A 20198-nucleotide genomic window follows, 5' to 3' on the forward strand; every position below is an offset into this window, starting at 1 on the left:
TAAGGCGACACTGTCAATCTGCTGAGGAAGTTTTCTTCTTCTGTGGCTCTGGTTATTATTACATTTTCTATAATTTCTCTAAAACTATTATATTTATGTTGGACTTTGAGGCTGATCTTCTATATCTTTCAACTTTTGTCAGCTATTTCATATCTTTATTTATTTGTTGAACATTCTAGAGTTCTTCTATCTTAGCTCCTAGTCATTCTGTTAAAGCTCTTGCTTCAGCAGTCCCATTTTAAGTTTGCCAAACTCCTTCTTGCTTTTGATTAGTAAATTTATCTGATATTATTAATTAGAAATTTAAAAATAATACCGTGTTTCTGAACAGACTTTTCTGGAGAAATGTTTTGTTTGTTCAGTTTGGTCTTTTTGTGTGTGTGTGTGCTATTGATATGCACTTCATTTTTCTCAAATATCTGGTAATTATTGTGGTTCATTTTAAATTTTTGATTAAAGAATGAGGATGGTTCATGTCAGCAAATGATGTAGATCTCTCTCCACCTTTCCCTGGCTGGGCACTGATATTGATGCCTTCGCATCAATGACCCGGCTTCATTTAACAATGTGAGGAAGGAAGTGGGCAAGTGAGTTCAGTTCTCTGCTTCCTGCCCCCTGCCCCAGACCAGAAACTTAGCCCTGTCTACACTGAACATTCACTTTCTTTCCAATCAGTTTCTTGATTTCAACCTGGGCGGAACCCTGAATGTGTCAGTTGTTCTAACTAAATGGAATGAGAGGGGATGGGAGGGGCCAGGTGAGATGGACTTGCAATTAATCACGTAAGTCGCCTCTTAGTCCTGTGACTTCCACACTCGGGGGTCTCTTGGGACTCTGCAGGGAAGCCCGTCCTTCCACTGCTCAAGTCTTATCCTGTGAGTGAGTTCTAGGCAGTGACCTTCTGCACCCTAAGTCATCCACCAACTCAAGGCCAAAAATTTTCCATCTTTCAGAAAGTGATCAAAGACTTGGGTGTGTTGTTGGTACCATTTCTCCTGTTCACAGTATAGTTTCGGTTTGATCTCATTTTATATTTTCTCACTATCATTTAAGTGAAATTTGGAAAAGGAAGGTTGATAGATCCCAGGACTTGTTCACCACTTTGAGTTGGAACTTTATATCTTTTGAAACAATGCATTGCTACCAAGTTTTTCCTGTCTCTTTAGGTATTTAGAATGAATGAGAATCACTCCACTGTGTTATAATTTTTTCTTCAAAGACTTCAAACAGGATTATTTTTTCCCACACAGTTACTGTTTTTAATTCTAATGATTCCAGTTTTATCTTCTTGCCCTTACTTTTACTATATTGCCGCTATCAGGGTGCTGCCTTGTAAGAGACTCTTCTTCTAATCAGCTGCTTCTGATATATAGCAGATTATCCATTGAGCAAAAGTCAAACTTTGAGAGATTTTTTGAGAAACTACTTTGAGCAACATGTACAAATCTCAGGGCATGAATTTTGTGACATCTGTGTGACTGACCTGAGGCTATTTGTCTTTATGACTTGGTTCCACATTTAGATAGCTGAAATCTTTAGGTAGTTACCAGGTTAAATTAACTCTGACCAGGTCTTGTATTAATAGATGTATTATCTTCATTAAGGGCTACCTTGGTGGCTTAGATGGTAAAGAATCTGCCTGCAATGTGGGAGACCCAGGTTTGATTTCTGGGTCAGAAAGATCCCCTGGAGAAGGGAATGGCAACCTACTGCAGTATTCTTGCCTGGAGAATCCCATGGACAGAGCAGCCTGGTGGGCCACAGTTCATGGGGTCCCAAAGAGTCAAACATGACTGAGTGTCTAACACATACCATCTTCATTGCTAACTGAAAGTCGCTCAGTTGTGGCTGACTCTTTGCAACCCCATGGATTGTAGCCTGCCAGGCTCCTCTGTCCATGGAATTCTCCAGACCAGAATACTGGAGTGGGTAGTCATTCCCCACTTCAGGGGATCTTCCCAACCCAGGAATCAAACCCAGGTGTCCCGCATTGCAGGCAGATTCTTTACCAGCTGAGCCACAGAGCACTATATAAATTCCTAGTGTAAATACCAATCATTTTTTTTCTCTTAGATATCATTGCCTATCAATGAATCATAATTCATTTTACCATGAGTAAATTTTTCACATAAAGACCATTTACAACCAAGATACAATGTTATAGTTAAGTTATTCGTAGTCAATAATTTTTTGATACGGATTTGTTAGGTAGTTAGAATAGGAAACAAGAGTCCAAAATGGCGGTGGCTAAAAGACAAGGAAGAGAAAAGCCTGCGAAAATAGAACAAAGGAAGGTCCAAGGACCAGAGTGAGGACTTCAGGTAGAACAAACAGCACTCCTGGCTAGCCTAGTTTGCATAGGGCAGGCCCGGGGGAGGGAAAAACACATAAAAAGAGGAGCCAAAGGGCTCTCTCTCCCCCAGCCTCGTGCTGGCGCACTCCTCCACTCTTCTCTTTGCATCTTTGGGTTGGCATGCCCTTAGGCTTCGAGGATGGATTCTCCTGCTATCTTCTAAATAAAATAGAGCAGTAACACTGATTTGTCTAAGAGCTGTAACACGGTTTGTCCAAGACCCGAGAGCTGTGATGCGCCGAGCGCTTTAATGTCCGTCGCTCCAAATCTTTGTTGTGACGAGACAAAGCTGAGGAGCATACACTCGCCTGACAGATTTATTAGCCAATTTTTTCCAGTCTTTAGTATTAGCTCACAGATTATAAAAAGCAATACTTTAGGACTCAGCACATAGGAAGAAAATTTACTTCATGTCACAAATGCAAACTTTAGCAACAAATCTGTAGAAGTTACTTTTCTAGGAATGTATTATTTCAGCTACTCAAGGTAAAACATTATTTATCAGGATGTGATGCTTCAAAATGTCACAGATGAAAAACACATGTCAAAGGTAACACATTTGTTTAATTTCATTAGTTAAAATTAACTTGTGAATAAGTCATGACTTTAGGTGTGTATATCATTTCTACTGAAACGTCTAATCTACATCTCAGTGATAATCAGGAATGTGTATGGCTATTGAGAGATTCCAGGTGAGTCGGGTTCACCATCTCTGGGGACCGATTGGGCCCGCCAATCCTGCTCCACAGACTTAACAAAAGATTTTAATTCATGCTGTGATTTTAATCCATAGTGTGGTTCATGAGCACTGAGAAGCAGATGCTGTCTCTGCTTAGAACGAAATTAAGGGGCTGTCTTGACAGATAACCTGGAGAATACATCTGTGATAAAAACCCTATCCATATTAAGTAAGGGAGCACTGTTGGGGAATATAGATTTTAATGTCCAGTGGTCAACAAGATTGGAAAAAGCTGACAGTTTCAGAGAGAAGAAACCTCTCTTGATTGTTTTAGTGTTGTATCATATTTCTTTACTTAGCCAATCCCCAAAGACAAGTTAAATGTTTCAAGTGAAAATTCACTGTGAAAATTCACAGTGAAATAGTAACTAACCAGCATTTGCAAAAACCACCTTTTATATTATTTATTTATTATACTGTGTGTATCCATCTGCTTTTGGCCTGATAATGATAGCTGTGTAGGTCTAGGAATTAGATGAGTGATTCAGAGCCAGCTTGATATGTTGGTCATTCACTAGAATTTCTGGTTCAGATCATAAGCAAAAAATGAAACAAAGAAAACATTTCCTGGGTCGCATGTCTAGGCTCCAAAGAGAAGGAGATGGCAGCACTGAAAGATGGGAAAAACAGATTCTGCTTCCTTATTGTTTTTCTCTCTCTTCCTCATGGCAACCTATGTTTTGAGGGGGAGGGTTATCCATGGAATTTTAAAACTGGAAGAGGCCATCAAGCTCCTTCATTTCTACAGACTGCAGAGGCCCAGTAACTTGGCCAAGGTCCAACAATAAACAGATGTCCAGCCTGCTTTATTAATAAGCCAGTGATCTAGAATGCCCAGCTCATAATTCCCACTTGCCATTTAGAAATACTTTCTAGAGTGCATGTTTTTAATGCCAGAAGACTGGCCAAGAAGAGCACTTCTTAGTTTGCTAAGCCACAACAGCTGAAATCTTGCCAGTTTTCCCAGGCAACAGTTGGTTCCCGTCAGGTAGATTCTTGTGAAGAGATGATTACGTTTTCAGAGTCAGAAAAAAAACCAAAGCCGTCTCCTCCCCTTCATGTGTCAAAACGGCTGTCCCTTGTATGATGTCCTCTTGGACGTTTCAGTTTCGTGGAAATCAAACTCTCTTGGGTTGTATCACTGAACGTGAAATTGAACTGAACCTATACGGAATCAGTTTTATCTTGTGGTCACCAACCAAATTAATAACATTTGCCATTTGCTAAATCTTTAGTATGAAATGCTATATAAAAGTGAGAAAGCGCAATGTCAACATGGCTCAGTTGATATGTATTAGGCATTTTACACAGTGACATCGCTGCACTTAACATCCAGTAAATCTTCCAGAAAGTATAGATTACTGTGTTACCACCTGGAATTCAGACACGCCAGTTGCCTCTCTTCCTTCTTGGAGGCAATGATTAGGTTACTGCTAGTCCCTCTCCAGACATGAACATTATCTACAGATTAGCTCAGCCACATGTTGTGTTGATGGTTGGAATGATGCTCAAAAAACCAGCCTAAGTCCTTGTACCACTTACAAAACTGTTTGCTTATACTCTTTTGAGGTTTGGTCCTGCTGCTTTGGGGTTAGATGAGAGTTTCCAAGCAGTTCATAGTCATCCTGCACATTGGGGAGACTTTGCCTCACATCTGGGGGAACCTTTTGGACCCGAATACCAGTGCTGTTCTTTGGAGAAACTCTCTGACCCCGGTATGCCTGAGCCTGGCGTTTACAGATGCCAAACTTGCTGAGCAGCATAAACACATCCCTCTGGAAGGCTTTAGTGAAGATGGCATAGAGGAATGGATTGGCACAAGAGTTAAGTGGGTAGAAGAGGACCAGCAAGATTTTGGAATTGGTAACGGTGATGAGAGGCTTGTTCATAAGGGCTGATAGAGCATAGAAAGAGATTGGGGCCATGCACATGAAGTCAGTGAAGATCAACACAGCCATCCTTTTGGCAATTCTGGTATCTTTGTCCCCCGGGTTGTAGTGGGGATTTCGGACTGTGATGTAGATCTTTACGTAACAGGCACAGACGATGATAAAGGCAATGATGTTGAGTAACAGCACGAGGATAATGTATGCCAGGGCAAGAGGAGTCTCAGTGTCCATGGGCAGGCAGATGCTGACCTTGGCATAGCTGCTTATTCCCACCAAAGGGAGCAGGGCAAGCAGGAAGCAGCAGACCCAGCCCCCCAGCATGATGACGTAGGCGTGCCAGAGGCGGATCTTGCGGTCCAGGTGCATGGCAAAGGTGATGGCGTACCAGCGCTCCAAGGTGATGACCGTCAGCGTGTACACGGACAACTCGCTGGCAAAGACGGTGAAGAAGCCAGCTGTGTTGCAGCCAGGGCCTGTCTGCCAGTCGATGGCATGGTTGTAGTACTCGGACTGAGTGTAGAGGTCTACGGAGGCGATGAGGAGCAGATACAACCCCATGCAGAAATCTGCGAAGGCCAGGTTGCACATGAGGAAGCGTGGGACGGTCAGCTTGTAGTGGCTCGTGAGGAGGATGACCAGGACAAAGACGTTGCCCAGGAGAGCCAGCAGACTCACAAACCACACCACAATTCTCAGGAACTTGTAGCCCATGATGTCCTCACAGGGGTTGAACTCATCCGACTTGGGGGTACACACCATCTCCTCACTTCCCCCACACACGGTATAGTCGTAATGGTTGTCAAAGGCCTGCAGGGTCTCCTCCTGGGGGTTTTTGAGCTCTTGGCCAAAACCGATGATCTCATCTTCTTGATCCTCAAAGAAGACATAGTAATGAGAGTTGCTGTGGGTATCTTGGAACTTGGAGTTCTCCTTGTACCCAGCACTGCCATCACCCAGATCCTCTTCATATTCCTGGTAGAAGGGACCATTCAAAGCACTCGTGGATTTTCTCTGACGCAGGCCCCAAATACTGCTCTCATTACACATTAAAGACTGAAGGATTCTGCAAGGCAGTGGATAGAAAGTCATCACTTGTTGGAAACCCACTAAAGGTCCCCACCGCACTTAGCAAAATGTGCAGACTATATAGTGTGATACACAGGGTTCTACGGGATCTGGTCGGGCCTGTCTGTCCTGCACCATTTCCTGTTACTGCCCCTCCCCAAGTATGACCCACTGACATGCTGTCCTTATTGCTCTTCTGCAACCAGTTCAAGAACAGCAGTGATTAAAAAAAAAAAAAAAAATCATGGATACTAGAGCCAGTCTGCCTAGGTTAGGACCTGATTCTACTAATTCCTGGTCATTTCACCTTGGGAAGGTCTGTGAGTATTGGTTTATTAATGTATAGAACGGGAGAGTGAGAGTATTTTATTTTGGGTTCTTATAGAAATGGATGAATGTATCATTTTAAAGTTCTTAAGGCAGCACCTGGAACGTTATTAGTGCCAGGTAGATGTGCGTGTGAGGGTGTGTGGGCTCAGCTGTGGCTGACTCTGCTGGTTGCTGTTAGTATTATTATCATTCCTACTCAGAGCTTCAGAATTCCGCATTCCCTTTGCCTGAAAAACTCCTGGCTGCCTTTACTCAGTGTTCAGTTTTAAACTCAAATTGTCCTTCCTCAGAAGAGCCTTTCTTCCTCTTCTTTAATAAACTGTCTGACCCTTGTGTTCATTTCCCTCATAGCACTATCTGAGATCTTCTTACTTGTTTGCCTGTTTCTTTTCTGACTTCCATATTAGAATGTAAACAAAATGCAAGAAGGCTCTGGTCTGTCCTATTCATTGCTGTGGGTAGGACAGTGCCAGGCACACAACAGGTGCTCAATAAATGTTTACTGAACAGATGAATAAAGGGACACTATTGTGCAGGCATGCTTACAGAAGTAAGCTTTAGTGTTTCACTAGCCCACCAGATTGATCCCAAAGAGATTCTTTAGATGGCTTCAGCTGCTGAGCAGATTCATCTATGGAGTGGTGTTTAAAATCTGCAGCGGACTGCCTATTCTACCTTGTTTGGAGGTTCATGAGAAATCATTCCTGTCTCTCTTGCATCACTGCCTAAAATCCTTCCCTTCTCTACTTTGATCCAGAGATACAAGCCTTATTTCATATCTACAGACACTTTTGGTCTGCATAGTCATGTCCCATGGACTTCATGTTTCTTATGGATGCTTCCAAATTCTTCTCCACCTGTCTTGCAAACAACATAACTTCTTCCTCATACCCAGATATTAATTCAACTTCCACCAGAACCTTTTGTTACTTAATCCAGACACTGCCACTTACCCTCTGATATTCTTCTGATTCTTAAAAGCACAGCAGTGGCTCGGATAAGAAAGGTCAGCCCGTGTGAGGTGAAGGAAACTCAAGGACAGAGGAAGTTTCTTTAGAGTCCAGGTGTTTCTTGCTATCAGTTCCTTCAGGTGTTCCAGGCCTTTGGATGGTAGGGCAGCGACACTGGTGTAAGAAATGTCCCTGAGAGGGAGACAACAGTGATCAGAGGGTGAGCAGCCAGGACCTTTTAGAGTTCAGACAGGCTTGAGATTCATGGGGAGATGACATGATGCCTTCTACTGAACATGCCCTCTGAGATATTGCACACAGCCACTGGTCTAAGGAAGGGTAATATACTTGTAAGTTGATATACTACAAGGGACTCCCCTTTTTAAAAGACTTTTAGATTGGATTATAAGTGCTTTACAATGCTGTATTAGCTTCTGCTTTACAACAAGGTGAGTCAGCTATATGTATCCATAAACATATATTCCCTCCTCCTTTAGCTTCCCTCCCAGCCACCCCATCCCCACCCCACCCCTCTAGGTCATCACGGAGCACCAGGCTGAGCTCCCTGTGCTGTATGGCAGCTTCCCACTAGCTAGCTGTTTCACGCATGGTAGTGTAGATCAGTTCAGTTCAGTTTAGTCACTCAGTCTTGTCCGATTCTTTGTGACCCCATGAACTGCAGCATGCCAGGCCTCCCTGTCCATCACCAACTCCTGGAGCTTACCCATACTCCCATCCATCGAGTCGGTAATGCCATCCAACCATCTCATCAATCTCTGTCATCCCTTTTTCCTCCTGCCTTCAATCTTTCCCAGCATCAGGGTCTTTTTAAATGACTCAGTTCTTCACATCAGGTGGCCGAAGTATTGAAGCTTCAGCGTCAGTCCTTTCAATAAATATTCAGGACTGATTTCCTTTAGGATGGACTAGTTGGATCTCCTTGCAATCCGAGGGACTCTCAAGAGTCTTCAACACCACAGTTCAAAATCATCAATTCTTCGGCACTCAGCTTTTTTTATAGTCCAACTCTCACGTCTATACAAGACTACTGGAAAACCCATAGCCTTAACTAGCCAGACCTCTGTTGGGAAAGTAACATATTTGTGTATATATGTGTATATGTGTGCATATGTTTCTGTGCTACTCCTGAGTTCATTCCACTCTCTCCCACCCCCACTGTGTCCACAAGTCTGTTCTCTACATCCACGTCTTTATTCCTGGGACTCTAATTTTTATTGCTTAGAACTGCAGTATCAATAAAAATAATAAATAGTACATCAGACATTTTGTTTTGCCCATTGCAACACACAAACTCTTGGAATCAGAGACAGATGTCAATTTTACTCTGGAAAACTACACCATATAACTACTAAAGGGTCTCAAGAGGCAAGAGAATAAATCTGAACAGGCTCAAAGGGCCTGTTGCTCCCAGTCTCTGTGGGGACTAGGGTTTGGGGACTGATAAATTACTTGTTGATCTGGATCAATACCAGTATCATGAAAATCTTCTCCTAATGATACAGAACTTAGGAGTCATAACCAGTTACATGGTAAATTCATGACAGGACAATCTCACCATGCTTTACAAGGTTCTAAATGTATTCCTGGAAAGAAAACTCTAGTGTTTATATTAACAATCTGAAATGAGACTCAGTAGTAGTAGTGTTAGTCGCTCAGTCATGTCCGACTCTTTGCAACCCCACAAACTGTACCCCGCCAGGCTTCTCTGTCCATGGGATTCTGCAGGCAAGAATACTGGAGTGGGTTGCCATTCCCCTCTCCAGAGGATCTTCCTGACCCAGGGATCAAACCCTGGTCTCCTACATTGCAGACAGTTTCTTTACCATATGAGCCACAGGGAAGATACAGGGAAGATCTACTGTTTATATTAACAATCTGAAATGAGATTCAAGGTACTTCCAAAAACAGTGGGGGAGATAGTGAAGCTCGGAGAGTGTAGACATTAGCGTTAGTTACTAAGGTAGCATTAATTCATGGCTTTTAGACATTTTCTGCTCTTTTCTCTGTTCAAGAGTCTAGCTTATGTATCTTGCTCCATCATTTTTACTTGCATTGAATAATGGCTTGAATAAATGACAAATATTTAACCTAATGCCTCTCTTATTTTATATTTTATCAATGTTCATTAAATATTCTTTTCTCATATTTTTATATGTCATATAATAAGCATGGAATATTAAACTGATTAGCAAATGAATTCCAATATTTACAACTTCTTCCTCCACATCACTGTAACTGAACTTTGCTGGGATATACATTCTCAAGGTTCAAGGCTGCTGGAACTTGCTGTTGTTGTTCAGTTGCTAAGTTGTATCTGACTCTTTGTGACCATGGACTGTGGCATGCCAGGCTTCGTTGTCCTTCATGTCTCCAGGAGTTTGCTCAAATTCATGTCCATTGAATTGGTGATGCTATTCAACCACCTCATCCTCTGTCACCCCCTTCTCCTGCCTTCAATCTTTCCCAGCATCAGGGCCTTTTCCAATGAGTTGGCTCTTCGCATCAGGTGGCCAAAATACTGGCACTTCAGCTTCAGCAACAGTCCTTACAATAAATATTCAGGGTTGATTTCCTTTAGGAATGATTGGTTTGACCTCTTCCCAGTCTGAGGGACTCTCAAGAGTCTTCTGCAGCACTACAATTTGAAAGCGTAAATTCTCCAGCGCTCACCCTTCTCCATAGTGCTATTTCTCTTCTCTCCCCCGGAAGCATGTTGGACGTCTTCAACCTGGGGGGCTCATCTTCTGGTGTCATATCTTTTTTGCCTTTTCATACTGTTCGTGGGGTTCTCGAGGCAAGAATATTGAAGTGATTTGTCATTCCCTCCTCGAGGAGGGACCACGTTTTGTCAGAACTCTCCACCATGACGTGTCTGTCTTGGGTGACCCTGCAAGGCATGGCTCATAATTTCATTGAGCTATGCAAGCCTCTTTGCCACCAGAGAGCTGTGATCCATGAAGGGAAGAACTTGCTGCCTGAGTTTTATTAACATGAGGTTTGCGTGTTAACTCTATTCACTGTGGAACTGTGATTCTTGGGGGAGGATATCATGTTTACCATTTTGTTTTATATTTAATTTAAAATTTCCATATTTCTGGGACTTCCCTGATGGTCCAGTGGTTAAGAATCCACCTTGCAATGCAGGGGACGCAGGTTCAATCCCTTGTCGGGAAACAAATCCCACATGGGATGGGGCAACTAAGCCCTCGCATTGCAACTTCTGAGCCCATGCGCTCCAGAGCTGTGCCCCACAACTAGAGAGTCTGTGCGCCACAACAGAAGTTCCTCATGATGCAGCAAAAAGCCCATGTGCCACCACTAAGACCTGGCACAGCTAAATAAATATTTTTAAAAATTTAAAAATCCATATTTTGCCATTTCCCAAACTTCCCTGGGGGGGTAATAATTGCTCTTTGTGTTTGTTGCTTTATGATCTCCAGGTGATTTTTAACATTAAGCAAGCGCCTTTGGAAAACAGGCATATGTGAATAACTCCTAGCTAGTGAAAGAGTTGAGGAATGAAGCACAGCTGTGAGGTAAATGCTGTTGGACTTTCCTCTCCTGCCTGTCCTTATGATGCATACTTTTCTCTTTTAACCGTGCTGTCTTTGTGGGGTGGCCACCTTTCTGCCTCCAGTTTTCTGGAAGCCACTTATGTATCTCTTTTCTGTCAGTGAAACAAGAGAGCATCTCTTAGCTCCCTTTCTCTGCTTTGCTGTCTGTTGGATACACTGGTTGTGAGTGTTCATCTGAAGGTGTTTATCCTTCCAAGGAATGTGTCTGCATTTTTAAAGGTATTTCTTGAGAAACCACTTTAATAACCATTCCAGTTACTGCATGACAAGAATACCCCCAAACTAAGTGGTATCAAACCATTTTGTATTATAAGCATAGCTTTTATGGGCCAGGATTTAGAACAGGGCATGGAAGGGATGGTTTGTGTCTGTCCCTGCTGTCTGGGGCTCAGCTGGGCAGACTCGGTGGTTAGGGCGGCTCAGTGGCTGGGGGCTCAATCAGACTGCTTCACTTGCATGCTCTGGTGTCAGGGCTGAGACGGCTCAACCCTGCCTTCAGCTGAGATTGCAGATGTGGCTTCTCCCAGTGGTCTGAGCTTCTCACAAAATGGTGGCTTACTTATGAGAGAGATCATCTGGAGAGAGGACATTCCAGGAGAATCAGTAGATTCAAGGGCAGGAGATTCTGAACCTCATGGGCCGACCTGCCAACCCAGGGGAAGCATCCTCCTCCATTATTTCACTCCTTCTCAGTGGGAAGAGCATCTAAGAATTTGATGCCTTATTTTAAAACTGCCATAGTTGTCTCCCTATAGGCTTCCCTGGTGGCTCAGAGGGTAAAGAATCTGCCTGCAGTGTGAGAGACCTGATTTCCATCTCTGGGTCAGGAAGATCCCCTGGAGAAGGGAATGGATATCCACTCCAGTACTCTTGCCTGGAAAATCCCATGGACAGAGGGGCCTGGCCAGCTACAGTCCATGGGGTCACAAAGGGTTGGACACAACTGAGCGGTTAACACTTTCACTTAGTTGTTTCGGCAGTGAGGGTATCAGTGGGGCAGGTATTTGCTGAAAAGAGGCAGCTCACCACTTTGCAAATCAGTCTGTGGTCCAGGCAGCAGACAAAGAAATGAGACATCCCTTTGTGTCCAGAGATCCAGCTGATTGAGGGTGGAGCCAGTTTGTGGGTCTAGAGTTCTTAGATTCAGTCTCCTGGGAGCTTTCCTCTACCTCTTATCTTCAGGTCTCTGGAGTCTTTGAACATAGATCCAGGAGCAATGACCCCTCCAGGAACTCATTAGGCATCTGGGAGTGAGAAATGTATTCCCTTATTTGTCTGAGTGTCTGCAGTGAGCGTGTCCCAGGCAGTGAGCGTGTCCCAGGTAGCTTTGAGTTGGGTCCTGATGGGGCTGAATTGGGAGGGTGTTTTTGGAAAATGTGTATAAACTTTGTGATGAAACATCTGTAACATATAGTACTTAGCATATCATAGGTGTTCGATGTTAACACCCTCTTTGCCACAACCTGGAGTTTATTTAAGCTCAAGTCAGAAGCAAGGGACCTAGCAAATACAGTTCCAGTCCAGATCTTGACTTATGTATTCAGCAACTCATTTGACATTTCCACTTGGGTTTTTCACAGGCATCTCCAATGGAACAGATCCATCCTGAACTTAGCTTCAGATACCCCATCCCCATGCCAACCTGCTGCTCCTCTATTTAAACTGGCAGAAACCAGGGATCTGAACTCCAGAAAAGCTGGAATCCAAGTATCTGCATCTCTCATGGGAGCTGTCTGGTTCAAGCTAATAGCATCTCTTGCTCCTATAGTGGTCTTCTCAGTTACTTGCCTCCAATTCACTTTCTGCACAGCAGCCAGGATAGTCATCACATATAAGTGAAGCAAGGTCACTCTCCTGCTCAAAACCTTGCAGTGACTTCCTAACATACCGTGAATCACATCTACCTTTCCTCCCATGCTTGCCAGCGCCCTGCAGATCCACGGCCTTTCTCTCCTCTTCAACCTCGTCTCAAGGGCCAAAGCCATTTGCAGCCCAAACTAGATCCACTTAATACTAGGATCAATCTGGAGCCATCTCCCTCCCCATGGGCAGGAGCCACTCGACGTCTCTCTAAGCATCCATTAAGCCCGCTGCTCCGAGAGTGCCCTGAGATGCTGCGCTCCTTCAGCCTGCTCCTTCACACCTGCTCCTTCAGCCCTTCCAGAGTTAAGCAAGGGGAACAACTGTGGCCCCTCACCATTTGAGAAACAGTTTCAGCTCCCCTGCAGATATCTAGAGATCGCAGGGAGGAAGGGAGGAGCTCCTTACACTTCTCAATGGACGCAGCATTGCCTCTCCTCTCAAGATGATAGAATGATTCTTCCCTTTAAGCCTACTGGCATTTCTTTATTTCCTGCCTAGCAACTACCATCTTCCAGGGCTTGCATCCTTGTGGATTCTCTCTTGTCCTTGCTCAATATTCATGCCACATACATACGCTATCATGTATATACATTCCTGTGAAAAAGATAGCTACTGGGGACCACTATAAAGCATAGGGAGCTCAGCTTGGTGCTCTGTGATGACCTGGAGGGGTGGGAGAGTTTGAAGGCGGGAGAAGGGGACGACAGAGGGTGAGATGGTTGGATGGCATCACTGACTCAGTGGACATGAGTTTGAGTAAACTCCGGGAGTTGGTGATGGACAGAGAGGCCTGGCGTGCTGTAGTCATTGGAGTCACAGAGTCAGACACGACTCAGTGACTGAACTGAACTGAACTGAGGAGGGGTGGGAGAGAGTCCAGGAAGAAGGGGATATGAAAGCTTTTTTAGGCATTATGTCCAATTTACAAATTATGGCAGAAGTAGTGAAAGATGTGACTATGTAAAGTTATATACTATGTTCCATAAAATATTGCACAGTATAGCATCAAATAATTTAAAAAGGAACATAAATGGAAAAAAAAATATTCATGCCAAGAATATTTACAGTAAAATGCAATTGAGCTAGAGCCCAAATCAGATGTCAGGTCAGCTGTTTATATGTCTGCAGAGTCATGGTTCTTATCACTACCACTTTAGTTTAGATTTGAATTACATTTCAACAGAGTTTTGCATAAATGTCCCAACTCATCTCCCAGAAAGTGTCTACTAACCCTGCCTTCAGACTTAGGAGAGGATGTTCTTTCTAAAACTTGAATCTCATCTTGTTGCTTTCCAGCCTGAAACCCATGGCCTACAGATTGAAGTTCAAGCTTCTCTCAGTCTCTGCCCTCTCCAGTGGGAGTCTCTTCCTGAATCCACATGGCTTGGGGATCTTAGTTGCCCAACTAGGGATTGAACCCGCACCCTTGGAAGTGAACAGGCAGAGTCCTGACCACTGGACAGCCAGATAATTCTCTTTAGTATTTTTTCAAGTAATATCTTAGAAAAGTGATATATGTAAGATATTTTCTGAATCCTGTATGACTAAAAAATGACCTTTTCCCCCGACTCTTAACGAATGTGGGGGAAAGTATCAACTGATACTTCACCTGGCTATAAATTTTAGATTGCAAATCACTTTCTTTTAGAATTCTCAAGTCTTTACTTTATTGAATTCCAGTACCTAGTGTCCCTTTTGGCTAAATACGATGCCATTCATATTTTTATTCTTTGGTCATTGACTTGTTTTTACTCTCTAATAGCTTTCATAGCCTTCTTTTCTCTCTCAGCTTTATTGAAATATAATTGACATATAACATATTAAGTTTAAAGTGTACAACATGATTTGAGATATATATACATTGTGAAATGATTATATGGCCTTCTCTGCCCTGGTGTGAGAGTTCATGAAAGTGTTCCTTGATACAGATATAGATATATTTTCATTTATTGTACTGGACCCTGGGGTGGAGGGGGTCCCTCCAGTTGGAGACCTGTGCTGTTCACCTGTTTGACAATATTTGGCATTGTTCCCAGGATAGCTTGTGCCTCTCATTTCCTTTGTTTCTTCCCTGGAATTCCTGGCAAGTGGAAAAGAGCTATCCTGGAACCCCTAGACATTTTCTTATAACTTTCTCCTACTATTTTTATTGAATCTTTTGGTAAAATTCCTTGACTATATATATCTTCTATGTCTTCTATTGAATTTTTAAACTTAATTAATTTATAGAGTTTACAGCTTTACTGAGGTAATAATTGACCAATAAAAATAATATATATTTATGGCATACAAAGTGATGTTTTGATATGTGTATACATTGTGAAATGATTACCACAATCAGGCTAATTAACATATCCATCACCTTACATAGATGTAATTTCATGTGTGTGGTGAGAACACTTTATATCTACTCTCTGAGCAAATTTCAAATATGCAATATAGTATTATTAACTATAGTCATCATGTGAAATACTAGGCTGGATAAATCACACGATAGAATCAAGATTGCAGGAGAAATGACAACAACCTCAGATATGCAGATAATACCACTCTGATGGCAGAAAATGAAGAGGAACTAAAGAGCCTCTTGATGAGAGTCAAGGAGGAGAGTGAAAAAGCTGGCTTGAAACTCAACATTCAAAAAACTAAGATCATGGCATCTGATCCCATCATTTCATGGAAAATAGAAGGGGAAAAAGTGGAAACAGTGAAAGATTTTTTTTCTTGGGCTTTAAAATCACTGTGGATGGTGACTGTAGCCATGAAATTAAAAGATGCTTGCTTCTTGGAAGGAAAGCTATGACAAAACCTAGACAGTATATTAAAAAGCAGAGACATCATTTTGCCAACAAAGGTCCATATAAAGGTCCAAAAAAGCTATAGTTTTTCCAGTAGTTGTGTAGGGATGTGAGAGTTGGACCATAAAGAAGGCTGAGCACCAAAGAATTGATGCTTTCAAATTGTGGTGCTGGACAAGACTCTTGAGAGTCCCTTGGACTGCAAGGAGATCAAACCAGTCAATCCTAAAAAAAGTCAACCCTGAATATTCTTTGGAAGGACTGTTGCTGAAGCAGAAGCTCCAATACTTTGGTCACCTGATGTGAAGAGTCGACTCATTAGAAAAGACCCTGATGCTGGGAAAGATTGAAGGCAAAAGGAGGAGGGGGTGGCAGAGGATGAGATGGTTGGACGGCATCTCAACTCAATGGACATGAATTTGAGCAAACTCCAGGAGACAGTGGAGGACAGAGGATCCTTGCATGTTACAGTCCTTTGAGTCAAAAAGAGTCAGACGCAATTTAGGGAGTGAACAACAACAAGGCTGTGCCTGAGACTGTCAGAACTTAGACTATGTAACGGAAACTTTGTACCTTTTGACCAACATTTTCTTATTTTCCTATCCCCCAGCCCCTGGCAACCACCATTTTACTCTGTTACTATGAATTCCGCTTTTTTAGATTCCACAGGTAAGACAGATTATGTGGTATTTGTCTTTCTGTGCCTGGCCTTGAAGATTTTAATTTTAGCTTGACAAGAGCTGAGACTCTGCTGGTTCTGTTTACTGTTATAGGTTTTGCATCCAGACTGGTGCTTAGAAGACAGAAGGCTCTGAATATATATTTGTCAAATACATTTTTAAAGTGCTTTCTTGTCTTATCTTCCTTTTTTATAGCATGTTTGAGGTAGCACACACAGCAGTCAGGAGCAGGGGTTTTAAATTCAGACTATCTGGATTTGCATTTTCATTTCCCCACTGACTAAAGTTACTATCAGCCACTTAATTTTTTTGTCCCTCAGTTTCCTTGTCTTCTTGAGCAGTGGCTCACAGTATGCTGTCAATAAATATTAAATATCATTATCATTGTCATTATAGGGATAAAACATCTTCTCAGATTAACCTCAGGTCACTAATTGTTGCTTTGTAAAATGTTCTTTTCTGTTCTCTGCATGCCTTTTGTTGCTCCAGGCTCATCCCTGCCCTTGACCCCCTCCTGCACATGTATTTGTTTATCTTGGTTTCCATCTTTGAGGTTAGTAGCATTCTTTGACTGGTGTTCCTTGTTGTCATATTCATGCTTAAGACTGAGGCACTGAAAATCTGATCTCAGGAGCTTGTCTACCAGTAGACTTTGCTTTAGGGCAATTTTGTAGGGAACTGGCCATTCTGCTGTTGAGCCCTAACATGCCAACATGGAGGTCTTTTTCGTTTTAGAGTTTTTCAACTTCTTCAGAAAAGGTATTTCAAATCTCCAGCTTAGAGAGGAGAAACTTGGCAGCTGGTATTTTGCATAAATAGGGTAGAGGGTTACCATTTCCAGATTGTTGTTGTTTAGTTTCTCAGTCGTGTCTGACTCATTGTGACCCCATGGACTGTAGCCCACTAGGTAAATCTGTCCATGGAATTTTCCTGGTAAGAATACTGGAGTGGGTTGCTATTTCCTCCTCCAGGGGATTTTCCCCACCCAGGGATCAATTGGCAGGTGGATTCTTTACCACTGAGCCACCTGGGAAACCCTCATTTCCAGACAGAGACGTAAAATTAGCCCTTTTGTTTTTAGCCCTATATGTCACTCTTGCTACGTCCATCACCTCTAAATCCCCCCACACACACCCTTCAGAGGTGCTGCAGGGTGAGACAGTTGCCTCTGAATGTGGCTTCCTGTGGGCATTTTAAGCTTTGCCCTCCTTCTTCTCTGCCTTCCCCCCAGAATTCTGTAGCTCTCTAGACCACCCATCTGTCCTCATCTGTCCTCTTTGTCCTTGTGGATTTCTGTATATTAAAATTTTCTTTCCCACGTTTCTTAAGGGGATCTCAAGAGGGAGAAAAAATAACAGCTTCAGTTCAATGCATCATCACTGACTTTTAATCACTCTCCCATTTCACATGTAGAAATGAACAGGAGGTGAGAATGAACACATGTTGAGTGCTGAGCCACACTGGACAACCTCCAAATCTGGAGTTGATGGGGAAAGAGCCTTAGGCTGCAGAAATCCTCTAACTTACCAAGGCAGGGATCATTTTATTTGAAGCTGTATCTCTTCCCATTTGCCTACATTTTTATTTGACCACTTTGAACCCAGAATTTCCTAGCGGTGTACTTTTTCTCAAATAAACCCTTCAGGGTACAGTTAAAATTTATAAGTGTTGGTACTGGAGTGAGAAGGATACGGAGAGTAGCTATCAGCTGGCAAGGGACCTGAATTCCTTTGCAAACGCAGCCATGCGGAGTGAAGTCTACAATCTGGAGGGCCTTGCTCTCCCTTGTCTGACTCTGGCACTTTTCACAAAGAGCTCATCAAGTGAGGGGCACTGAGCTTCAAGAGAATTTGTCTCTAGTCAGTATTTACTCACAAACAGCATGCAGCTAAGCCAAGCCTGGCAGACAGTTTGAAGTCTAATTGCCTAGGTCATGGGAACCTTCTCAAGTTAAGTGTCTAATGAAAGTAACAGGACCTGAGTTTGGAGGGAATGAATCCTGCAGGGTTATGTCCTGGGCAAGAATATCACCAAATGTTAATGATGCCAGGGGGGAAAAAAAAGGCAACTGATATTTGATGTCACAGCAAGAACAAATTGCTTCTCATTAGCAATTATGTGCTCTAGCATTGCCAAACATTGGAACAATGTCCATTTTTGTGTGTGAGATATTTTATCATGATCAAATACACAGTTAACCTTTGATGAATTCAATTGCAAGTTAAATGAGCACTAACCAGCTCGCCAGTGTTTCAGCAGCAATTACAAGTCTCTTTTATGTCTGCTTGTAATGAACGTGGGCTTCTCTAAAGGTCAACATGTAGACACTGGTTCATTATGAATGTGTAGTCACATCTGTAAATTGGTAGATGGAAATGCATCTAAGAGCAGAAAGAAGGTTAATTGGCTGTTTGAAAAGCAATTTAATTAATTGATTGATAACAAGCGCTTAAAGGCTTTAAGTTCAAGACAGTTCCGTTCAGTTCAGTCGCTCAGTTGTGTCCGACTCTTTGCGACCCCATGAATCGCAGCACGCCAGCCCTCCCTGTCCATCACCAACTCCCAGAGTTCACTCAGACTCACGTCCATCGAGTCAGTGATGCCATCCAGCCATCTCATCCTCTGTCATCCCCTTCTTCTCCTGCCCCCACTCCCTCCCAGCATCAGAGTCTTTTCCAATGAGTCAACTCTTTGCACGAGGTGGCCAAAGTATTGGAGTTTCAGCTTTAGCATCATTCCTTCTAAAGAAATCCCAGGGCTGATCTCCTCTAGAATGGACTGGTTGGATCTCCTTGCAGTCCAAGGGACTCTCAAGAGTCTTCTCCAACACCACAGTTCAAAAGCATCAATTCTTCGGTGCTCTGCCTTCTTCACAGTTCAACTCTCACATCCATACATGACCACAGGAAAAACCATAGCCTTGACTAGATGGACCTTAGTCGGCAAAGTAGTGTCTCTGCTTTTCAATATGCTATCTAGGTTGGTTATAACTTTTCTTCCAAGGAGTAAGTGTCTTTTAATTTCATGGCTACAGTCACCATCTGCAGTGATTTTGGAGCCCAAAAAATAAAGTCTGACACTGTTTCCACTGTTTCCTCATCTATTTCCCATGAAGTGATGGGACTGGGTGCCATGATCTTCGTTTTCTGAATGTTGAGCTTTAAGCCAACTTTTTCACTCTCCTCTTTCACTTTCATCAAGAGGCTTTTTAGTTCCTCTTCACTTCCTGCCATAAGGATGGTGTCATCTGCATATCTGGGGTTATTGATATTTCTCCTGGCAATCTTGATTCCAGCTAGCCTGTCATTACTTGTTTGAAAGAATTTTAAAGTAGGATATGCATTTATTTAATAAGGATTGCTGGATTGTTTTCTGTGTCTCAGGTAGAGCAGTAAACTAAGCATGCAGAAATTACCGTACTTCTCGTGCTTACATTCTAGTGGGGCGAGAAGAACAATTTTTTTTAAATAAAAGTAAAACACATAGTATGTTAGCTGATGATGATCAATACCTTGGGGAAAAGCAAAGAGTAGGGGAAGGGAAGAGCCCTGAGGTAGATCACAGTTAGAGATGGGAGAGGGTGTCAGGGAAGGCCTCACTGAGGAGCTGGTTGAGCAAAGGTCTGAAGGAGCTGAGGGAGAAAGTCACACTTATATCTGGGAAAGAGTATTCCAGGAAGAGAGACCAGTCAGTTCAAAGGCCCTGCGGCGACAGTGTACCTGGGTTGTTTAAACAAGCGGTGAGGCCGGTGTGGCTGGAGCTGAGACAGTGAGACATGAGAGTGGGAAACATGTGAAAAGTCAGAGAAGGTACGGGGAGCAGATCACATGTGCCTTGTAGACAATCCAAGGGAGTTTGTCTTCTCATGAGAGAGAGAGCAAAAGCCTTCAGAGGGATGGTATAGTCTGACTTACCTTAAAAGGATCAAATTGACT

At 42.9% G+C, this 20198-nt stretch overlaps 1 protein-coding gene across 1 annotated transcript in view; it reads right to left on the reverse strand.

Annotated features, from left to right (window-relative positions):
- Positions 4341-20198, reverse strand: part of TSHR (thyroid stimulating hormone receptor) — a 176885-nt gene continuing 161027 nt past the window's right edge. Inside the window, exons 9-10 of the mRNA XM_018053895.1 lie at positions 7330-7518; positions 4341-6044 (exon numbers count right to left, since the gene is read on the reverse strand). Coding sequence (XP_017909384.1) covers positions 4631-6044; positions 7330-7518 — 1603 coding nt within the window. The 3' untranslated portion in view covers positions 4341-4630. The remainder of the gene's footprint in view (positions 6045-7329; positions 7519-20198) is intronic.

Source organism: Capra hircus, chromosome 10 (assembly GCF_001704415.2).
Source record: "Capra hircus breed San Clemente chromosome 10, ASM170441v1, whole genome shotgun sequence".
NCBI lineage: Eukaryota > Metazoa > Chordata > Mammalia > Artiodactyla > Bovidae > Capra > Capra hircus.